The 20,528-nt window shown below is 35.9% G+C and overlaps 3 protein-coding genes across 5 annotated transcripts; 2 read left to right on the top strand and 1 right to left on the bottom strand.

Annotated features, from left to right (window-relative positions):
* Positions 1 to 1,144: 1,144 nt before the first annotated feature.
* LOC124438223 (torsin-1A-like) lies at positions 1,145 to 2,509 on the top strand. The gene has a single exon (XM_046988240.1). It carries the CDS (start codon positions 1,173 to 1,175, stop codon positions 2,217 to 2,219), a length of 1,047 nt encoding a protein of 348 aa, XP_046844196.1. The 5' UTR covers positions 1,145 to 1,172; the 3' UTR covers positions 2,220 to 2,509.
* A 206-nt stretch (positions 2,510 to 2,715) lies between these two features.
* LOC124438224 (torsin-1A-like) lies at positions 2,716 to 3,947 on the top strand. Its single transcript, XM_046988241.1, has one exon. The coding sequence runs from the start codon at positions 2,716 to 2,718 to the stop codon at positions 3,712 to 3,714; it is 999 nt and encodes a 332-aa protein (XP_046844197.1). The 3' UTR covers positions 3,715 to 3,947.
* Positions 3,948 to 3,949: 2 nt separating this feature from the next.
* On the bottom strand, positions 3,950 to 20,421 carry LOC124438217 (ubiquitin carboxyl-terminal hydrolase 20-like). Of its 3 annotated transcripts, none has more exons than XM_046988219.1 (28): positions 20,234 to 20,421; positions 19,903 to 19,985; positions 19,532 to 19,579; positions 18,809 to 18,871; positions 18,102 to 18,266; positions 17,299 to 17,365; positions 16,890 to 16,959; positions 16,012 to 16,125; positions 15,444 to 15,522; positions 14,946 to 15,132; positions 14,085 to 14,450; positions 12,834 to 12,931; positions 12,036 to 12,084; positions 11,824 to 11,941; positions 11,437 to 11,507; positions 10,899 to 10,932; positions 10,772 to 10,817; positions 9,219 to 9,333; positions 8,261 to 8,326; positions 7,790 to 7,867; positions 7,660 to 7,708; positions 6,518 to 6,581; positions 6,213 to 6,279; positions 5,863 to 5,901; positions 5,086 to 5,216; positions 4,710 to 4,860; positions 4,552 to 4,602; positions 3,950 to 4,441 (listed from the first exon to the last, which is right to left on the bottom strand). In XM_046988219.1, the coding sequence occupies exons 1-28, from the start codon at positions 20,259 to 20,261 to the stop codon at positions 4,368 to 4,370; spliced, it is 2,571 nt and encodes an 856-aa protein (XP_046844175.1). In that variant the 5' UTR covers positions 20,262 to 20,421; the 3' UTR covers positions 3,950 to 4,367. The 3 variants fall into 3 exon arrangements, with proteins under 3 accessions (XP_046844175.1, XP_046844177.1, XP_046844176.1); XM_046988221.1 differs by having other exon boundaries at positions 14,958 to 15,132; XM_046988220.1 differs by having other exon boundaries at positions 18,809 to 18,868.
* Positions 20,422 to 20,528: the final 107 nt, after the last annotated feature.

The following is a 20,528-nucleotide window of genomic DNA, read 5'->3' as shown; positions in this document are numbered from 1 at the left end:
CGTGAAAAATTGGATTTTCATGATCGCAATAGGCATAAAACAATGTGGTTGCACCATACGGTACATAATCAAGATTATGAATGACAGCAGCCGAAGGAAACTTTCCTTTGTTGAAAATCTTTCGCAGATTATTGTCAATGGCCAATTTCGCTTGGTCAGATAAGATATCAGTATAGTCCATACCATTGATATCTACAGAGGATGCACTAACTGATGTTAAAATCTTCGAAATGCGATTTGCCAAACATTCAGCCACAGAACGATCTTCTTCTTTTGATGCAATCAACAAGACAAAAGGTTGCGGGGCAGTTTGGTGATCTATGAAGGACAACATCCTACTTTCAATTTTCCTAAAGGTAGAAGATGTTTGGTTTGAAAAATTCTCTGATAGCGACTTTATGTTTGACTTGATGCTTGAAATATCATCTGATCCTGCAAACATATAAGGAAGTAATATCACAGATATTACAGCCATCAAGAGAAGCATTACAGTTCCTTTGATTAAAAGTTGTTTCTCAGGAGAAGATGTCTCTAGTTTTCTTTTGTTAACAACATTTTCACGATCCTTAGTTGCATTCTTTTGTCTTGAACGTAAATTGTAACTGTGTGGTATCCGCATGGAATCATCATCATGCCAATGACTTTTTGTAGTGACGCTGTTTCCTTGATTCACATGTGCCTCAGTTTCCTCAAAAAATTCGTTTCTTTTACCATCTTCATTGTCCGCAGTTTCTTCATTGTATTCTGTTCCATTTTCGTTTTCATCATCCCCAATTTCTTCATTGTATTCTGTTCCATTTTTGTCTTCATCATCCCCAATTTCTTCATTGTATTCTGTTCCATTTTCATCTTCATCATCCCCAATTTTTTCAGGTGATAGGATTACACTATCCTCTTCATCAGAGGATAGCACTTTTTCGACATTCAATTTTTCAGTTTCTTCGTCAAGTTCCTTTTGTTTTGACTGCTTCTTTTCTGCTTTCTTGTTTCCTTTACGGCCCATATTAATCTTCTAGAAATTTTTGAACAAGTGCTCTGTCTGTACAGCCTTTTTAGTCTATCAAATGTAAACACGCATGTCAATATAATGGATTACCAGAAAATGCGGAAGTAATAATACAGTTTTAATTATAATTAAATTTCATCCGTGGTAATGATTTTAACGCTTGTCAATGAATACGTTGATTAACTTTAATCTGCAACATAGTGTTTTTTCCACAATGAAGATGGTACAAACATGTTTTTTCATGTCATGTTTCCTATCTTTTTGCTTTTCTAGTTTCGTTCCTGTAACTGTGTCGGTTGGGTTAGTATCCATTGCTGGCTACTTTGTCTGGGAGCCGTTGTATTGTATTTTTAAAGAGTGCTGTAAAGATAAATGGATACCTGTTAATATTTCACGTTTAAACATGCACTTGAATACGCAAGTTTTTGGCCAACACATAGCAGTGGAAGTGGTTTACAAGGCCGTCAAAGGTCACGTCGAAAATCCAAATCCTTCTAAGGCTTTGGTGCTTTCCTTTCATGGCTGGACTGGTTGTGGTAAGAATCACATGAGCAACATTATTGCAGACAGCCTTTACACGCTTGGAGGAAGTAGTAATTATGTGCACAAAATCATAACAACTACAGATTTTCCTCATGCTGAAAAGTTGTCACATTACAAAGACATTTTAATCAGCAAAATTGTGAGAAGTGTCAAGGATTGTCCAAAAACCATGTTCATCTTTGACGAGGTGGATAAAGTTCCAAAGGGACTACTGAATGTTGTAAAACCATTTCTCGACCATCATGAAACAGTTAAAGATGTTGACTACCGTCAGTGTATATTTATTTTTCTTAGCAACACAGGTGCAAGAGTGATTAACAATTTTGTCATAAGTCACTGGCAGAAAGGTAAGAAACGGGAAGACCTTACAATGAAAGACTTGGAAATGATTCTCAACAACGAAGTTTACAACGTTGATAACGGTCTTTGGCATAGTGAGTTAATTTCACATAACCTCATAGATTTTTTTGTCCCCTTTTTGCCATTGGAAAGGCACCATATCAAGGAATGCATTAAGGTGGATCTATTGAAAAAGGATAAGAATCCGACTGTTGCTGTTGTAAACAAAATTGCTGATCAAATGCAATATGAAAAACCAGATATGGTTTTCTCATCCACTGGATGTAAACGAGTGTCTACTCGAGTGGACTATGTGATCAATGAGGGATAAAATGGGCAGTGGTGGATTTTATCATGCTAAATACTTTTGTTATCCTAAATTTCAATTTTGGCAATTTTATACCCAGCGCATGAAAACGCATGGGATGATATTTTCATAGAAATTATTTGTATTAGTTTTTAAAAAGATCTTTGACATGTTGTAGGTGACTAGACTACACAAATACATGATAAACTTTTTGATAAAGTAGGTAAATAGTTTTGTAGAAAGATAAACTACTGCAAAGTAGTGGTTTAAATTATAAATTAATTTTCCTTCGCATTACTTATTAATGCGCAAGACATCTTTGCGCGGATTTTCTTAGGCATGTTTTATCGTGAGACCAATCTATGAACTCCATTGTCAGTTTGAGTGATTGAACTGAGCAAGTAAATGAGGAGTGGAGGCTTTGATCATTGCTGTGATCACTGTCACCAAGCTGTGATGTGTAATCTCTCGGCGTTATAGAAGCCCTTCATTCGGTTGTACGATCAACCCAAGTATTATTATGAAAGTGACACGGGTTTGCGTTTTGTTGTGTTGTCATTTTGTCATTTGTACGGCAGAGTGGTTTACAGCAGCTGGAATTGCATTGGCAGGTATCTTCGTTGCAAAACCGTTGTACTGTAGACTTAAAGAGTGCTGTAAAGAAAGATGGATCCCTCGTAATATTACACGCTTAGATGTGCAATTGAACGAACAAGTATTTGGCCAACACATCGCTGTGGAAGTGGTTTACAAAGCTATTAAAGGTCACGTGCTAGATCCAAATCCTTCTAAGGCTTTGGTGCTTTCCCTTCATGGATGGACAGGATGTGGTAAGAACCACATCAGCACTATTATAGCAGACAGCCTTTACAAGCTTGGAGGAAATAGTAAATATGTGCATAAAATAATTCCAACCAAAGATTTTCCCAATGCTAACAAGTTGTCATATTACAAAGACATATTACTGAAGAAAATCATTGAGAGCGTCAAGAAATGTTCTAAAACAATGTTCATCTTTGACGAGGTTGACAAGGCTCCCCAGGGACTGCTGAATATATTAAAACCATTTCTTGACCATCATCAAAAGATTGATGATGTTGACTATCGAAAGTGCATATTTATTTTTCTTAGCAACACAGGTGGAAACCATATCAACAATTTCGTTATTAACCATTGGAAACAGGGAAAGAAACGTGAGAATCTTGATGTTAAAGACATGGAAAGCATTCTCAACAAGGCTGTGTATAATATTGATGGTGGTCTATGGCATAGTGACTTAATCTCACATAATGTTATTGATTTTTTTGTTCCTATTTTGCCTTTGGAGCGACGGCATGTCAAAGAATGCATTAAAGTAGATCTCTTGCGAAAGAATAGGAATCCATCAGAGGATATTGTGAATAAAATTGCCGATCGTTTGCAGTATGGTTCAGATATGATGTTCTCTACAACAGGATGCAAACGAGTGTCTACTCGTGTTGATGAGATCCTGTATGACCGTAAACAGTTAGCATTATGAAGTAAAAACCTTTTCATAACACATTCATAGAGTAATTAAATTACTTCTATTTTAATGCAAAGCTTCTCTCATGAAACCTCTTTAAGAAAGATGTTTGGCCACTAAGAGCTTACCAGCCATTTGCATGGTCATTTCACTTAGAAAAACAACTTACAACAACAAACAATGAGAATAAAGTAAAGCAATAACGCAATGAAACTCAATGAACAATGAAAATAAATTCTAAACTGAAACATTTTGAGGTGAGTGGATAGTTTAATGTTTAGTCTGGTCTTAATACACACAAACTGTGTTTTAAAATAATTTTTTGCTGTTAATCATATTCATAATTTTATGTAAGTGTATTGTGAAAGCATTTGAATTTTGAATGTGCTTACGAATACATAACATTTGCTGCATCTAAATTTGGAAATACAGAAATAGACGATGCTTCCATTTAGTGGAAGTGTAAAGTTCAATTTGATATACTAGCTCTAAGCTATGTCTGTGCACTTGCTATATTTTGTATTGAGAATGGAAAATTTATATGACTGTATGTAAATATATTGCTACTCTTAGTAATATATTTATTTTTATGTAGCAATGACTCATTGATAATGTGTGTATATCTTTATGAATTGCATAAATTGTGATTAAGAAAAAGAATGCTTCATTCAGTTTTCTTGAAAAGGTAACACATGACTACCACCATATATCGAAAAGAGGAAGTTCCAAACACTTTTAGGAACTTAAAAATAAACAAAATTCATTAGGTTTATGCCTTGTTAAGCTTAAGATTGCTGTAAAAAACAAGTGTGGACAAAAATCAGCAAGTTGAAGACAAAATTAATCAAATACCTTGTTTTCTTTGTTGCCCAGTTTTGTGATTATAAATGGGTCCAGGTGGATCTGTAAATACAAAGCAGAGATAAGAGAAGTTGTGTTGAAACAGTGAGCTTTTAATAGCTCAAAGCTTCAATTCTGATGATATAGATTCACAGTACTTATCTACATACCTTTACAATTGCCATCAACAAAACTCTTCCATTCTTTGAACCATTTCATACTGATGTAACATTGCGGCGAAGAGCTTTTGCTATCATCTAACTTTTCTTTCCATGTTTTGAGTTCATACCTTCGACGTTGCTCCAATTCTTTCAGCTCATTCTATAAGAGCCTCGCATACATAAGTCATCTATTACATTGTGCCAAGAAAAAATATAATCGTCATGAATATAATTTTAATAAGAATTGAAAGTTTTATTGATTTTCTGTGACTATATCTCTTTGTTTCTTAAAATTGTTCTAAGGATAGATAAACCAAAAAGCTTTAAACAAACTTCACGTTTTCATCAATCACTGAAATACTTATTTTGATATCAACATGATTACCTCGCAAACAGCACATACGTCCAAATTCGTAATTTCTGGACCTCCTCCAAATTTTTTTAATAAATAAAGCCAACATGCTGATTGTAGAGGTTTCAACAGGTCTTTTAAATGTAACTTGTTGGGTTCGATCTCTACGACGGTGAAATTTACGAAAATAAATGGAATGGAGTTGTAAATAAAATAACGGATAATGTGATAAGAGGAGAACTACAGTTGTATTCTGCGAGTAAGTAAATTATAGAAGGAGGGGGTGCATGGGGGATAAAGTAATAAGAGAAGTAGTGCAGTCGTACAATGTACAGTGTAAGTAAATTAGAGGAGAGGGATACATGGGGGTAACGTGATAAGAGGAGAACTACAGTTGTACTCTGCGAGTAAGTAAATTATAGAAGGAGGGGGTGCATGGGGGATAAAGTAATAAGAGAAGTAGTGCAGTCGTACAATGTACAGTGTAAGTAAATTAGAGGAGAGGGATACATGGGGGTTAACGTGAAAAGAGGAGACGTACAGTTGTACACCGTGAATCAGTTGCAGTGACGTAGCCAGCCCACAAGTTTGGTCCTGCTACGTAAATTTTTCTGTGTTCACTCACTGTAAAAACACTAGATTTCTAAAGAAATGATTAATGATAATGATCTGAAATTTACAATGCACGACCAAATTTGCAGACTGGATACGCCACTGGTTAGTTGATAAATAACGAAAGTGGGAAGTGATAGTAGAAGAAAACCAGGAACAATTCTTAATAATACGATGTAACCATACATAAAAACATACTTCCATGTTTACATAAAAAACTGCCGTTCGCAATTGGACCTAAGAAAAAGAGCAAAGATTCTTAATTCACAGGGAAAAAACGAAGACATGCAATACCAAATAACATTCTGCACATGAGTAGCAAAGAATTTATCCAATACTATATTGAGTTGACTGCATGCAAATAAATAAAAGTTTACAAATACTACACCAAATGTACATAATGATGAACATAGTAATGTACCAAGTGGAACATATGTAAATTATAAAGGTAAACAATACTAAACTTCGTGTAACAGATATACATAATGAATGAATATAATGTACCAAGTTGAACATATGTAAATCAATAAAGGCACACAATACTATACCAGGTTCGGCACATGTATAAAACATCGTTAACCATTTCTTTGATACGTAATGCGTCGTTGGTTTTCCCTGAGAAAAAGGGCACATGTTAATTTTAACATTTTAACATGAAAAAACTTGTGAAATAAAAACATGCAAACGAAATGATTTCGATATTTTTCAGCAAAAGCAAGGATACAGAAGAACCATTGTAGGTAGTATTGTGCATTGAGAAACGGGGGTTTACGATTATATAAGTTTTACTTCTGCTTTTTATTCCACCAAAGTTGTCTCTTTTTATCAATAGTTCGATCTTTGGTTTTTATACCTCGTTAGATTTTGTTAGTCTGAAAAACTTTTGTCGATACTTGATGATATTTTCACCTCGTTTTCTGAAAAAGGAAAGAATCACTCCATTACAGTAATATACGCACATCCTTACCAGTGAGGTAGTTTAAGGATACATGATAGGAGGACAGGGGATACACGATAGGAGGACAGGGGATACATGATAGGAGGACATGTGGTCCTTTTGGAGGGAGGACCTGTATTACAACAATTATTATTATATTGGCGTCCAAATTACTAAATTACATTGAGGTCGTTTTTCATTAAAGTTTATTCATATTTTGTTAAGCAGCTGTAAAATGTTTAAAATCATGACGTCATAAGGTCTCGGAAAAAAATTATGTCCCAGTTTCTCTCAGATAAACTGGTTTATATTTAAACAATTTATGTTTGACGTTGGCAGCTGTAAATGTTTAAAATCATGACGTCATAAGTCTCGGAAGAAATTTATGTTCCAGTTTCTCTCAGCAACACTGGTTTATATTTAAACAACTTATGTTTGACGTTGGCAGCTGTAAATGTTTAAAATCGTGACGTCATAAGGTCTCGGAAGAAAATTATGTCCCAATTTCTCTCAGCAACACTGGTTTATATTTAAACAACTTATGTTTGACGTTGGCAGCTGTAGATGTTTAAAATCGTGACGTCATAAGGTCTCGGAAGAAAATTATGTCCCAATTTCTCTCAGCAACACTGGTTTATATTTAAACAACTTATGTTTGACGTTGGCAGCTGTAAATGTTTAAAATCGTGACGTCATAAGGTCTCGGAAGAAAATTATGTCCCAGTTTCTCTCAGCAACACTGGTTTATATTTAAACAACTTATGACTGGCATTTCATGCATTTGTTCCACGTAATGCACTAGAGTTGTTATGTTGACCGCTGAACCCAACCATAACCCCTTACACTAAATCCTTATACTAAATCCCTTATCCCCTAATCCCAAACCTCTAACCAAAATCCAATTAACAACTAGAGCCCACACACCTATTCGCCGTGGATCACTCGTTCTAGTTACATGTCATAAGTGAACAAGTTGCTTTGCAAAATACTCCGAAACTTATTCTAATAACATTTACATATGATCAGCTCCGAATCACATTCAGTCAACACAAAACTACCTGTAAAAAAGGACGTAAGCTTCGCAGCTTTGTACATAACTTTCGGAAACTGTAAGGAAATGAGAAAAGCGAGTTCGTCTGAGGTGCTGTACAAATATATAGACAGTCCATAAACTTCAAATTAATTTACCTTCAGAAACCTTAGAATCGTTGAATTCGTACCATTTACCCGTGATGAAATTCTTACAGCAGGCAACGTAATGGCCGCCTACGATGATAAAATAGCAATCCTTTGGTACTGCACTTAATCACAAACAACCAAGTAAGCTTTATCTGTCTTTTGTCGATTAACAAAACTCAATTTTCCAAACATCATATTGAGCATGAGTATATGAAAAATTAAGATAACGAGCTACAACACTTGAAAAGAAATTATCCCAAAGGAGACAATGGAGCTTCAACATTAAACTCAATATCACTGAATACTGACTAAAGCACTAAACATGCAAAGTTTTACTTCAGATAAAGATACAAGACTGGAGTACATAACGACTCAAGTTTCAACTTCAGATTATTCCTGATGAAGACACTAGACTGGAGTACATAAAGACTCAAGTTTCAACATCAGACCACTCCTGACGAGAACATAAAATATCTTTACCTCCAACACTTCCATAATGTGAAATAACAGCAACGAGATCGTACTTTGAACACTCTCCCGCGAAATCTACAAGACATAAAGTAAAAGACTGCTGCAACCGATCAACAATGTCTACTTAGTGGAGTTGAACTGGCTATGGTTGTTAAGAGTGGTGCAATCAACAGTGTCTACTTAGTGGAGCTGAACTGGGTATGGTTGTTAAGAGTGGTGCAATCAACAGTGTCTACTTAGTGGAGTTGAACTGGGCATGGTTGTTAAGAGTGGTGCAATCAGCAGTGTCTACTTAGTGGAGTTGAACTGGGTATGGTTGTTAAGAGTGGTGCAATTAACAGTGTCTACTTAGTGGAGTTGAACTGGGTATGGTTGTTAAGAGTGGTACAATCAACAGTGTCTACTTAGCGGAGTTGAACTGGGCATCGTTGTTGAGAGTGGTGCAATCAACAGTACCTACTTGGTGGAGTTGAACTGGGCATGGTTGTTAAAGAGTGGTGTAATCAACAGTGTCTACTTAGTGGAGTTGAACTGGCTATGGTTGTTAAGAGTGGTGCAATCAACAGTGTCTACTTAGTGGAGTTGAACTGGGCATGGTTGTTAAGAGTGGTGCAATCAACAGTACCTACTTGGGGGAGTTGAACTGGGTATGGTTGTTAAGAGTGGTGCAATCAACAGTGTCTACTTAGTGGAGTTGAACTGGGTATGGTTGTTAAGAGTGGTGCAATCAACAGTGTCTACTTAGTGGAGTTGAACTGGGTATGGTTGTTAAGAGTGGTGGAATCAACAGTGTCTACTTAGTGGAGCTGAACTGGGTATGGTTGTTAAGAGTGGTGTAATAAACAGTGTCCACTTGGTGGAGTTGAACTGGGCATGGTGTTTAAGAGTGGTGCAATGAACAGTGTCTACATGGTGGCGTTTGAATATTGGATTTTTACCAATTAGAATTAGCATAAATTTTCCATACCGCTGGTCAAATATTTCTTGACGTCCAAAGCTTCAAGAGGAAAGGATATAAAACTGCTAATTTTAGATGAACTAAAATACTCATGTCGAAAGCGTTTGAGATGAATACATAACATCTGTAAAAGATGCAGTGAACACGTTGCATTATCACAGCGAAGAAGGAGAATAGATAACGCTAAACGTCAACATGGCGATACAGTAATATATAATTTATGTATTAAATGCCTGGATTACAAATTTTCAAACTTAGTAGTATATATATATATATACCGAGTTACTTTTTAGCTCACGACATTCTTAGCACACGAGTTGCTTTTTTAGAACACGAGTTACTTCTTTTACTACACGAGTTCCTTTTTTAGCACACGAGTGACGTTTTTTAGCGCACGAGTTGCTTTTTAAGAGCACGAGTTACTTTTTATAGAACACGAGTTACTTTTTTAGCACACGAGTAACGTTTTTTAGCACACGAGTTGCTTTTTTTACCATATGAGTTACTTTTTAGCACACGAGTTACTTTTTTTTAGCACACGAGTAACGTTTTTTAGCACACGAGTTGCTTTTTTAGAACACGAGTTACTTCTTTTACCACACGATTTACTTTTTTTAGGGCACGAGTAATGTATTTTAGCACACGAGTTGTTTTTTTCAGAACACGAGTAACTATTTAGAACACGAGTTACTTTTTTAGCACACGAGTTACTTTTTTTAGCACACGAGTAACGTTTTTAGCACACAATTTGCTTTTTTTGCAATAAAGTGTTATAAGATATAATTTCAAATCCTCTGTTCAAAAGAAAGCAGTACGACGACGTTTTTACAAAAATTCGATCAAAAAAAATTTAACTCGAGCACTTTCAAGAGAACTAACATGTTTTGTGTAAAAAAACACCCGTAGTTCATTTTGCAGTACTTCGCAGGCTTTGCTAAAACGTTCATTCGCACTTCAAACAAAATTTCCCCATTCATGGAAAGAAAAGTATGGCACTCAAGAGCAGAATTTTGGATAAAAATTACGACATATTCATCGCACAATGAATGGCGTCTCTGCCTTAATACAACGGGCGAATGCTAAGTAAATAGCAACGGCATATAGCCAATCACAATAAATAGCAACGGCAAATAGCCAATCACAATAAATAGCAACGGCATATAGCCAATCACAATAAATAGCAACGGCATATAGCCAATCACAATAAATAGCAACGGCATTTGGCCAATCACAATAAATAGCAACGGCAAATAGCCAATCACAATAAATAGCAACGGCATATAGCCAATCACAATAAATAGCAACGGCAAATAGCCAATCACAATAAATAGCAACGGCATATAGCCAATCACAATAAATAGCAACGGCAAATAGCCAATCACAATAAATAGCAACGGCATATAGCCAATCACAATAAATAGCAACGGCATAGAGCCAATCACAATAAATAGCAACGGCATATAGCCAATCACAATAAATAGCAACGGCATAGAGCCAATCACAATAAATAGCAACGGCATATAGCCAATCACAATAAAAGCATACGGGAATATGAAGTATACCTCGGGAAGTTTGTATACTCTGCATTGTTTCATGCCATTTCTGAGCCTAGATTAAAACGAAGTAACGTTAATACCATAAAGCGTGACGAAACCTCTTGCATTTAAAATGAATGTGAGTCAGACTTACATCGAGCAATGTTCACAACGATACATATTGTCGCCTACAAAAATGACGAAAACAAGATGTTTCACGAAGCAGCGCGTATGATATATAAATATTACAAAATTATAAAATAAAAACAATAAAACGCGTCCAGTGTTTGGTCTAGACCCGTGTTTTCATCAGCCTGTACAAAGCACGTCTGAGCTCAACCAATCCAATCAATCAAAACAATCAATTAGTCAAAGAGAATTTACAAATCGATCATGAATACATTTTAGAGGAAAAATTAAAATGTTCGTCTTTTTCGCATTATTGTTATTTTATAAAAGAAATAAAAGATGTTTTTCGTGTTTGCACTGGCATATGCAAACCTCAGAGACGTTTGTGAGAACTCTCAAGTACGTGCAACCTTCGACCTTCGGCAAACACAGTAAACATCTTTTATTTCTTAACTAATAAACAAAAACCAACAAGGCCATTACATCTTTTAATACGAGTTGCTAACACCAATTATCCAATCAAAATTTGCTTTTATTGAGCTCAAGCCAATCAACATAGCTACCTTTGAGTTCGTCAGCAGAGAAAAAAGCGGCAAGGCAGTCTTCAAAGGAAACACGGGGACCATATATCCAGCTAAAATCCATGTAAAAACATTAATGGGCGCAATTAGTTTTGAAGTCAAACGCACGAACAAAAAAAAACACATTTTTTGAGAGCAGAATCCATATCACCACATTCACGGCAAACTTCAAAGGAGTGATTAAATCGTTTTTAAAAGATTGGCAATTGCAACATTTGAAACAGGGGGATAATCTGATCAGATTAAAACAAGCTTGGTGATAAATTCTGAATAAATTATCACATTGGCTAGCAGTCTTACTATAAAAGATCCCTGTGTCGTGACGATACTTCCCTCGTAGATATTTGACTTTACTGTTCAAAATTTTACCTTGCAAACCAATCAAATAAACTTCTGAAAAATCCTTTTTCACCGGAAACGGTTGGAGAGTCACGTGATATTGGATTACACTGAGCACTCGAATGTATGACTGAAATCTCCTCTTTCCCTGAAGAAAAATCAAAACGTTCTCTCGAACCGAGATCTCATCTCTTCAAAAAGGATGAACGCAAGCCAAAAAAAAAACATGTTAAGTTACTTGCCTGGAATTGATAACGATAAGTCCTGGAATGTTTCCATAGTTGATGAAATCTGCCAAAAAAGTAAGGCCTTTAAAGCTTCCTCAATCCACTATTTAAAGGGCATATGACAGGAAAATTGTGCTATTTAGATTATTTTCTCATTGAACATAACATTGAAAAGGGCAGTGCATATTCTAAAACAGTTTATTCATATCGCTTTTCATTCTCAAGATATTGTAGTGTATGTAATTTATGCTTTACACAGCTTGTGACGTCACATTGTATAATGAGAATTTTTAATAGCTGGTATATTTGCTGATATATTACACAAGCCGAGGAGAGTTCCGTTCATTGTGAAGAAGTAATGGTATAAACAATTGCATGATCATGTCAACCGGGAGTTTTTCTTGAATTTAAAGGATGTTTGAAAGTTAGCAGCGATTCCTTACGCAAAATTACGTCAATTGTTGTGTACATCGGACCTTACAAAAACTTCAACATCTTGAAAACGGAAAGAGGTATGCAAACTGCTTTAGAAAATACCCTGTCAAATTTCAGTTGAATAAAAACATAATTTAAATAGTAAAATTTTCGAGCCATATGCCCTTTGAAGTAGAGCAAAAGCATGTGCATTTTCGGAGGATCGCAAATTATTATCGGAAATACTACAAGTAGCTCGGTTTGGATTTTCAGGCTTTTTTCTACTTGAAAAACACAGCCTGTCGCTTTCGTGGGCTCAGAAAAGATACGCACTTGGGTTGCAACACTTCATATTATACACAACGAAACGTAACATTATAAAGAATAGCGAAAATGTACCTTTTTACAAGTGAGACATTGAACGGAGCTTCTTATCTTGCCGTTGAATAAATCTGATATCACGCTTGCGTACTCGACAGGTGGTGGTCGTTTTTGGTCTAGGGTGAAAATAAAAGTTGCACATTTCTTTGCTGCACGCCTCGAATTGCATGAATTGAAAATTCGCGATTTAAAACAATAACATAAAGCTGTCGTTGATGAGCAAAAGAATCATCAACAGTCAAGGATTGACTTTACGTCAATCACATCATTTGTAAAGTTTTATAGTTGACCAAAATAAAATAAAGCTGTCGTTGATGAGCAAAAGAATCATCAACAGTCAAGGATTGACTTTACGTCAATCATATCATTTGTAAAGTTTTATAGTTGACCAAAATAAAATAAAGCTGTCGTTGATGAGCAAAAGAATCATCAACAGTCAAGGATTGACTTTACGTCAATCACATCATTTGTAAAGTTTTATAGTTGACCAAAATAAAATAAAGCTGTCGTTGATGAGCAAAAGAATCATCAACAGTTAAGGATTGACTTTACGTCAATCACGTCATTTGTAAAGTTTTATAGTTGACCAAAATAAAATAAAGCTGTCGTTGATGAGCAAAAGAATCATCAACAGTTAAGGATTGACTTTACGTCAATCACGTCATTTGTAAAGTTTTATAGTTGACCAAAATAAAATAAAGCTGTCGTTGATGAGCAAAAGAATCATCAACAGTTAAGGATTGACTTTACGTCAATCACATCATTTGTAAAGTTTTATAGTTGACCAAAATAAAATAAAGCTGTCGTTGATGAGCAAAAGAATCATCAACAGTTAAGGATTGACTTTACGTCAATCACGTCATTTGTAAAGTTTTATAGTTGACCAAAATAAAATAAAGCTGTCGTTGATGAGCAAAAGAATCATCAACAGTCAAGGATTGACTTTACGTCAATCACATCATTTGTAAAGTTTTATAGTTCACAATAGAAAGTCGGAGATGACAAGATACGGTTCATAATAACAAAATCAATGCAAAGTCAAACATCTCAAAATATTGCATTTTCCTCGAGGATCTAAAAGTTAATCCATCAAAATACAAACGTTGCAAACTGTTGGAAGTACAGTGATCTCAGAAAGTTTTCAGAGATTTAATGTGACGCAATTAACAACGAGTTCATGGTCACTTCGTGACTCGAACTTCCACGAATTCGCAAGCGTTAAAAAATCCATACTTTCCATGCGCACAACCTCCTAATCCTCTACTATACCTGACGTGTCCTTTGATTCCCCGCGGAATCCCGCCGTTCTGTGGCAATAGATTTCAGAGTCAGAAATTGATCTTTCCAAACTCAACCCAGCACCTTTACGGTTACCGCTGATGCTAAAGTCATCAGAAGCCATGTTGACAACTCCCAAAGAGATGCGTGGCTCAAAGCTGGCACTGTTTATGTCATCACGTGACATCGCTTTGCGCAGTTCCGGACAGCTATTCGTGTTTCTCAGAAACCTCTCCGGTGATAAAGGTCTGGTTTTTTCCACATTCTGATTCGTAGTCGTCGTAGTTGAAATTGACTTTGACGCTTCTTTGCGTCTGTTTCTCAGGTAAGGAAATCCACGCGTCTTTCGTCCACCGTCTAAAAATAACATGTAAAAAATGCAACATGAACTTGCGTTTAGGTTATAACCAATCAGCGCTCAGAATGTGTTGGTCCAAAGAGAAATCCAGGACCAATGAACTGTAATATTAACTGGAATGCCAACTCCAATACAAGGGCATGATGCCATTTTGAAGCCTGGTATGATGCCTTTTAATCTGTTTTTAGGCATATTACTTAATCTAGTGAGGTAAAACTTATCATGGCCATTTGTGCTACTGTATTTTATGTATATCGTTGTTAATTTGTTAAACTGATATCATGGAAATTCTAAAAAGGTAGAAAAACTAGCATCAGTATTGGCTTCAAAGATGGCGGAGCAGTTAGCGTTCCAGTTAATATCACCAGTTCACTGGGCAGGAATGAGTAATGTCAGTCAAGATAACAATGCTGCACGTGTGTTACTTAAAAAAAAGGGCATTAACCAACAAAAACATACAACATAGTTAAGACATAAAATGGGAAATAAATTACTTTGTACTCTACCTGTGTTATGTTTCTCAACTATCGTCTGTCCACCGAGTAATCTCTTCGATCTTGAAGACATCCTTTTCGTCAGTTTGCGTAATGGAATTTCTGGTTTTATGTCTTCTGGTGGCATCGGTTCTTTCATCTCTTCATGGAGAAGATCCATAAGTACGCGCAAGAACTCTTGCGTATCCTTAAAGGTTCAATCATGTACACATCATGAAGTGATTTGAGCTCTAAAGTATCCTTAAAGGTTCAATCATGTACACATCATGAAGTGATTTGAGCTCTAAAGTATCCTTAAAGGTTCAATCATGTACACATCACTAAGTGACTTGAGCTCTAAAGTATCCTTAAAGGTTCAATCATGTACACATCACTAAGTGATTTGAGCTCTAAAGTATCCTTAAAGTTCAATCATGTACACATTATCAAGTGATTTAACATTTGTTTCTACTAAGAAAACCAACACATCAAAAACACAAACTGACTTCAATCAACTACCTGTTGTCTATAACCACGAAATTGAGGATTCAATCGTTGAAAGCAGCCCATAAAGTCAGATGGTGTAACGCAGGTCGGTCTGAAAATTTTCAAACAAAGTTTATGATAAAATATTCCACTTGTGTATTGGATGTTCAGAAAAAGCGAATTCCGTCGTTTGACAAGCATACCCGATGGAGACTCTATCTTGATGGTACAAGGCAGAAGATTGTTTCAACTAGCATAATCTCAAAAGGACATATTTGGAAAAATGAGGAGGTAAAAAAAGTTGACGCAGATGAAGGGTAAAAAGCGATATTGATAGCCTTCAATACTATGGAAGAAAAAGACTTGAGAAAAGCGATTTTGATAAGCTTCGATACTATGGAAGAAAAAGACTTAAGAAAAGTGAGATTGATAACCTTCAATAATATGAAAGAAAAAAACTAGAGAGGTATCCCAACTTTTAATACGATTGCTATTGACATGTTATGCATATATAACAGGAAAATTGTCCAAAGGAAAACTCATATTATAATAAATAAATTTAAGTTTGAATGTAGACATGGTCGTTATTTCTGACCGATACCTTTTCTTCGACCACATGTCACTAACGAGAGCAGCGTAGACCTCCGATAAATTGGCTTGACGATTGCTTTTCACATAGCTTGAGCAGTCGAGAAAAAACTGCATCAAAGACGGACTAGATAAACACAACATGGGATGTTTGTGAATATCAAGGTACACCATGGCGGGATTTTCATATTTTTTACGGGGATGGTCCAAAAAATTTTACGGCATTGAGCTGGTAAGGAAGTGACGTAAGACAATGTAAGGGTCTAGAATTAGGGTGGTCTGGTAGTGCAGCCATCTAAAGTCGTGTAGAAAGTTGATATTTTGTCCAGAAAGACTCAGTTCAACCGTACTATCGATTTGTTTTGTTAATATTTGGCGGTTTGAATGTTTCTTAGATGGGTGAACAATTTAATTAGAGGGATGAAATGTGATGTTTGGGAGAGGCATCCCTTGCATTCCTCCAGTAAATCTGTTCATGGTTACAACCGATGTATAATACACAATAACAGTATGTAAGTAAACCTATATGAATTGACACCCAAATGAGAAACACGTGGCTTTGACGAGATTTGAACTAGCACCTTTGCGATTCTAGTCTACCATTCTACTCATTAATCTACCAAGCCAACAGGATTTGAGACGATTCAATGTATTATAAACCGTACATGGGCAAGATAATCTTGAGATAACAAAAGCAAGATAACAAAAGCAGTCTTAATTGCATCTTATTTCCACTTTATTCCTAAACGATATGCAAATGTACGACAACATCTTAGCTAAAACTCGAAAATTCCATTCCACAAATCTACACGGCGCTCGTGGAATTCGGTGAGTGCAGGTTATCTTGCTTACCTGTTTGATAGAGCTTGTAGTGCAGGTTATAATGCTTACCTGTTTGATAAAGCTTGAAGAGCAGAATTCATATAGCACGTGTTGCCAATATTTTTCAAGCCAGTCAAGCCTGAGAGAAAAGATGTCCAATGTTCAATAAACACAGCATGTACGTAGGTCGCTAGAGGAAATTGAACTAATATACATGGACCCTACCCGTAATAGAAAAGCCTAATAACTTTTTGAAGCCAAATTTTACACCCAGACTCAGACACACGAGATTACACCCAGACACCCGTGTGTAGTTCAATCAATTTTCACTCCGCGAGAGAATCTCGAAACGCTAAACACTCTTGTCTGGGTGTAATCTCGCGTGTCTGGTTGTAAGATTTGGCTTCAATTATTTGCTTCAGTTAGCGTTTCGTGGATTTCAGTTCAATGGTACCGGATCAAAAATTAAAAAATTCACCTCTAGGCTTCATTCCTTTCTCGAAACCATCGAAATAGTCCTTGTCGATCATCGCCGCTTCTTCCTCCTGTGAAAAAAGCTCGGGCTTCAACGGCTTGTTACGGTGACAACTTAAAACATTACTGTCACATTTACTGTCATTTTGATAGGCTTCAAAATGATCTTGATGCACATTGTTCATATATGTCGTCTAGGTTCTAACCTACAACTGGAGCTGCGTTTTTTAGGGTATGATTTCGGCAAAGTTTTACGCAATGATTTTTTCTTTTCTCGCGAAACGAATCGGAAGCTTTCCTTTGAATAAATCTGTTGATGAATTCTTTGGTCATTTGCTAAATACTTAAACAGTAAGACCAAATAAGGATTCCTGCAATAGTGTTAATTTGCACATGCTTCTACAGGAAATTTGCTTGCCACAGAAATGTCTTGCAACAAGTAACACTTTACCCAAGAAGCAAATGCTCTTTGATATTAAACTAGTACCAGTCCTCTCGCATGTAAGTCGGCTAACAAATAATCTCTCGTTATTAAGTCCATTTTTCATTAATTTTGCCATATCATCATTACCCAATAAGCAGCAAATGCTCTTCAATACTTAACTTGTACCAGTCCTCTTACATATAAGTCGGCCAACAAATAATCATTCGTTATTTTAAGTCCATTTTTCATTAAACTTGCTATTTCATCATTACCCAATAAGCAGCAAATGCTCTTTGATATTTAACTAGTACCATTCCTCTTACACATCAGTCGTGTCACATACGTAGCCTCTCTTCATCAACTCAATCTTTCAATACACTTACCATTTCCTCTGATACATTATCATCATTATCCAGCTCTTCTTCCATTGATTTATATTGCACAGCGTCCTCGGATACATCCAATTGTACCTCGTCTAAACTAACACCACAACCAAAACACCATATACCCTTGTTTTCCTTGCTGAGATACACTGCATGATTGGTTTTCTGTGAATTTTCAAGATGTAGATATGATAGACAGCCACAAAGTTGAAAAGTCAAAAGTTTGGCTTATCCTTAACACAACTCCGAGGGATACACAAGAGAAAAACATGATTTGGACAGACTATACTTAAATTTACATTAGATGATTCAATAATTGAGCAATGTGATTTAAGTGGGATATGTATGAGACAGTTCAAGTGAATTTTGTTACTGGTCAAAAAATTTTTATCCCTCCATTAAAAAAAAAGACTGTTGTGCAAAGGCTGAGCCAACCAACAAGTTTGGATTATGCTATGCAAACTTCAGAACATTATCATCATTCTTTTCTTTAGAAATCTGTTGTTTTCACTGCGAGTAGACACAGAAAAATTAACAAAGCAGGGCAAATTAACAGAGCTTTTCCACTGCTCTTGCTTGCCTAGTTTTTTTGCACTTTCGATGTCATCCAGAAAATATTACACTAACCAATCCATGTATTTTTAAAACACCTTCCTTGCATGCATCAAAATAAATTACTGCTTGCTTTCTCTTTGCAAAATACAAACCTCATGATGACTTTTGACATGGTTTCCTACTTTTTCACCACAACCAACAAATGAACAACACTTCTAGGCAAACATAAAACAACAATTACAATTTGTTGTACCATATTGATGCTAAATGTTCTCAGAACATTCACTACGATATGACAGACGGTTTACAGCAGATTGGCATAACGAGCGAACGTAAACAGTAGAGCAAAAATAACTTTAACTTCTAAGGAAAAGAGAAAACTGTTCAAGTTGATTATGGTAGTGTTAGATATTAGATCCATGGCTAAATGAAAATGAACTTTGTTCAAAAATAGTAGGTGAGTTCATTTTTCAGGAGTAAAGTACTTGTGCTATCAAATCCAAGGAAAAGTGAATATTTTTTTCAATTAGAATGGACTTACCATCACGCTACCGTGGATGGCAAAGTAAGGTGATTGAGTTATACAGCTTGTATAGTGGGTCTTACTGCATTTGTAAACTTCAAATATTCTTGAAAAGTATAAGCCCTGAAAGAACCTTCTTGGAAGGGTTTTAATAGAGATTGCACATGGCAAAGCATTTTACAAGATATGTCTAACAAAGAAGGTACTAAGAGGCAAAGAAACAGTAAATTTCCCATGAAGATTACAAAGACAGCTCAATGGCTTGCTATATCAGCTGAAAAGTCACGTCATGTTATCAATACCAACTTTATTTAGGTAAACTTAGCATTTGAAAAGAAAACGTTTTACATACTTGCATACACAGCCAAAGATCTGAAGCCTTTTGATTACATTCGTCGCACTAAAGTTGAAAAGTCAAACATGTCAATTCTCATCCGATAGTTGAGAATGAACTAATTTCAATTAGTTCCAATGCCTTTCACGTAACAAACCAAGTGAATTTTTGTTGCCATTGTTATAATTATACTAGGAAAAGAAGTGAACTCAAACCATGCATTTCATTGTAATAAGCATTGTGCTTGTCTGCTTTATCAAAATAAATAGGAAGACAACAAGGAGCAAGGCTCTCTCTTTCCTATGCAACTATGCACTGAATATAAGTTGTAATTGTTTATATACAAGTTATAATTTCAAAGTATCGACAACACAATGATGCATATTTACCTGTTTTTTGTCGTCCATTTCTATCAAGTATATTTTTCTTATCAACGCAATATGTGGACAGATCATCGTCTTCAAACGCGTTTCTATAAAATCCCACAATTACAACAGGAAATGACCAATTTCAACTGTATCGAATCGATTACGTCGAGTACTTTTACACTTACTCAAATATTTATACTGTTTACACGAACATTGAAAAATAAATACACATTTTGTAATGAAAAACACTACTCCTACAGTCATACACGTCCGTCAAAGAATACAAGCTCAATACGTTCTTGTACAAGCTGAATACGTTGTTGGTTTATAAATTTTTTGGAGAAATTTCCACCTGAAACTAAAGACGGCTGCCTCAACATTAGACGCCAATTTTAAGCTCCGCTTCAAATTTGAGATGCGGCCTCTGATAAGTGCCTGAAATTCAGGCCATATCTTATGAGTTATCCAAAGTTAAGTTACATTTCATTTCGTGTCAAGTACGTATAAAAAGTCCGTCCATTTTGTTTCATTTTCCTCTCCAAAGTAACTGTTTTCCATCAACCATTCGGACAAATGAAAATTTCGCAGCGGGGGGCACACATTGGAGAGGTGGAATGGTTGGGGTGTTGAGGGGGAAGGTGACAGGC

The sequence above is a fragment of the Xenia sp. Carnegie-2017 genome, unplaced genomic scaffold (assembly GCF_021976095.1).
Source record: "Xenia sp. Carnegie-2017 unplaced genomic scaffold, XeniaSp_v1 HiC_scaffold_19, whole genome shotgun sequence".
Classification (NCBI taxonomy): domain Eukaryota; kingdom Metazoa; phylum Cnidaria; class Anthozoa; order Malacalcyonacea; family Xeniidae; genus Xenia; species Xenia sp. Carnegie-2017.
The sequence above is the reverse complement of the archived record's forward strand: the minus strand, read 5'-3'. Positions and strand labels throughout refer to the sequence as shown.

Bases quoted from the DNA above. Each gene is read 5' to 3' on its own strand.
- LOC124438223 (XM_046988240.1), top strand. From the start codon at position 1,173: ATGAATACGTTGATTAACTTTAATCTGCAACATAGTGTTTTTTCCACA.
- LOC124438224 (XM_046988241.1), top strand. From the start codon at position 2,716: ATGAAAGTGACACGGGTTTGCGTTTTGTTGTGTTGTCATTTTGTCATT.
- LOC124438217 (XM_046988219.1), bottom strand. From the start codon at position 20,261: ATGTTGAGGCAGCCGTCTTTAGTTTCAG. The intron at 12,932-14,084 runs GTATAGTAGAGG...TTTTCACCCTAG, and splicing joins GGAATCAAAGGACACGTCAG to ACCAAAAACGACCACCACCT. The intron at 5,217-5,862 runs GTATGTTTTTAT...TCACCGTCGTAG, and splicing joins TTTTTTATGTAAACATGGAA to AGATCGAACCCAACAAGTTA.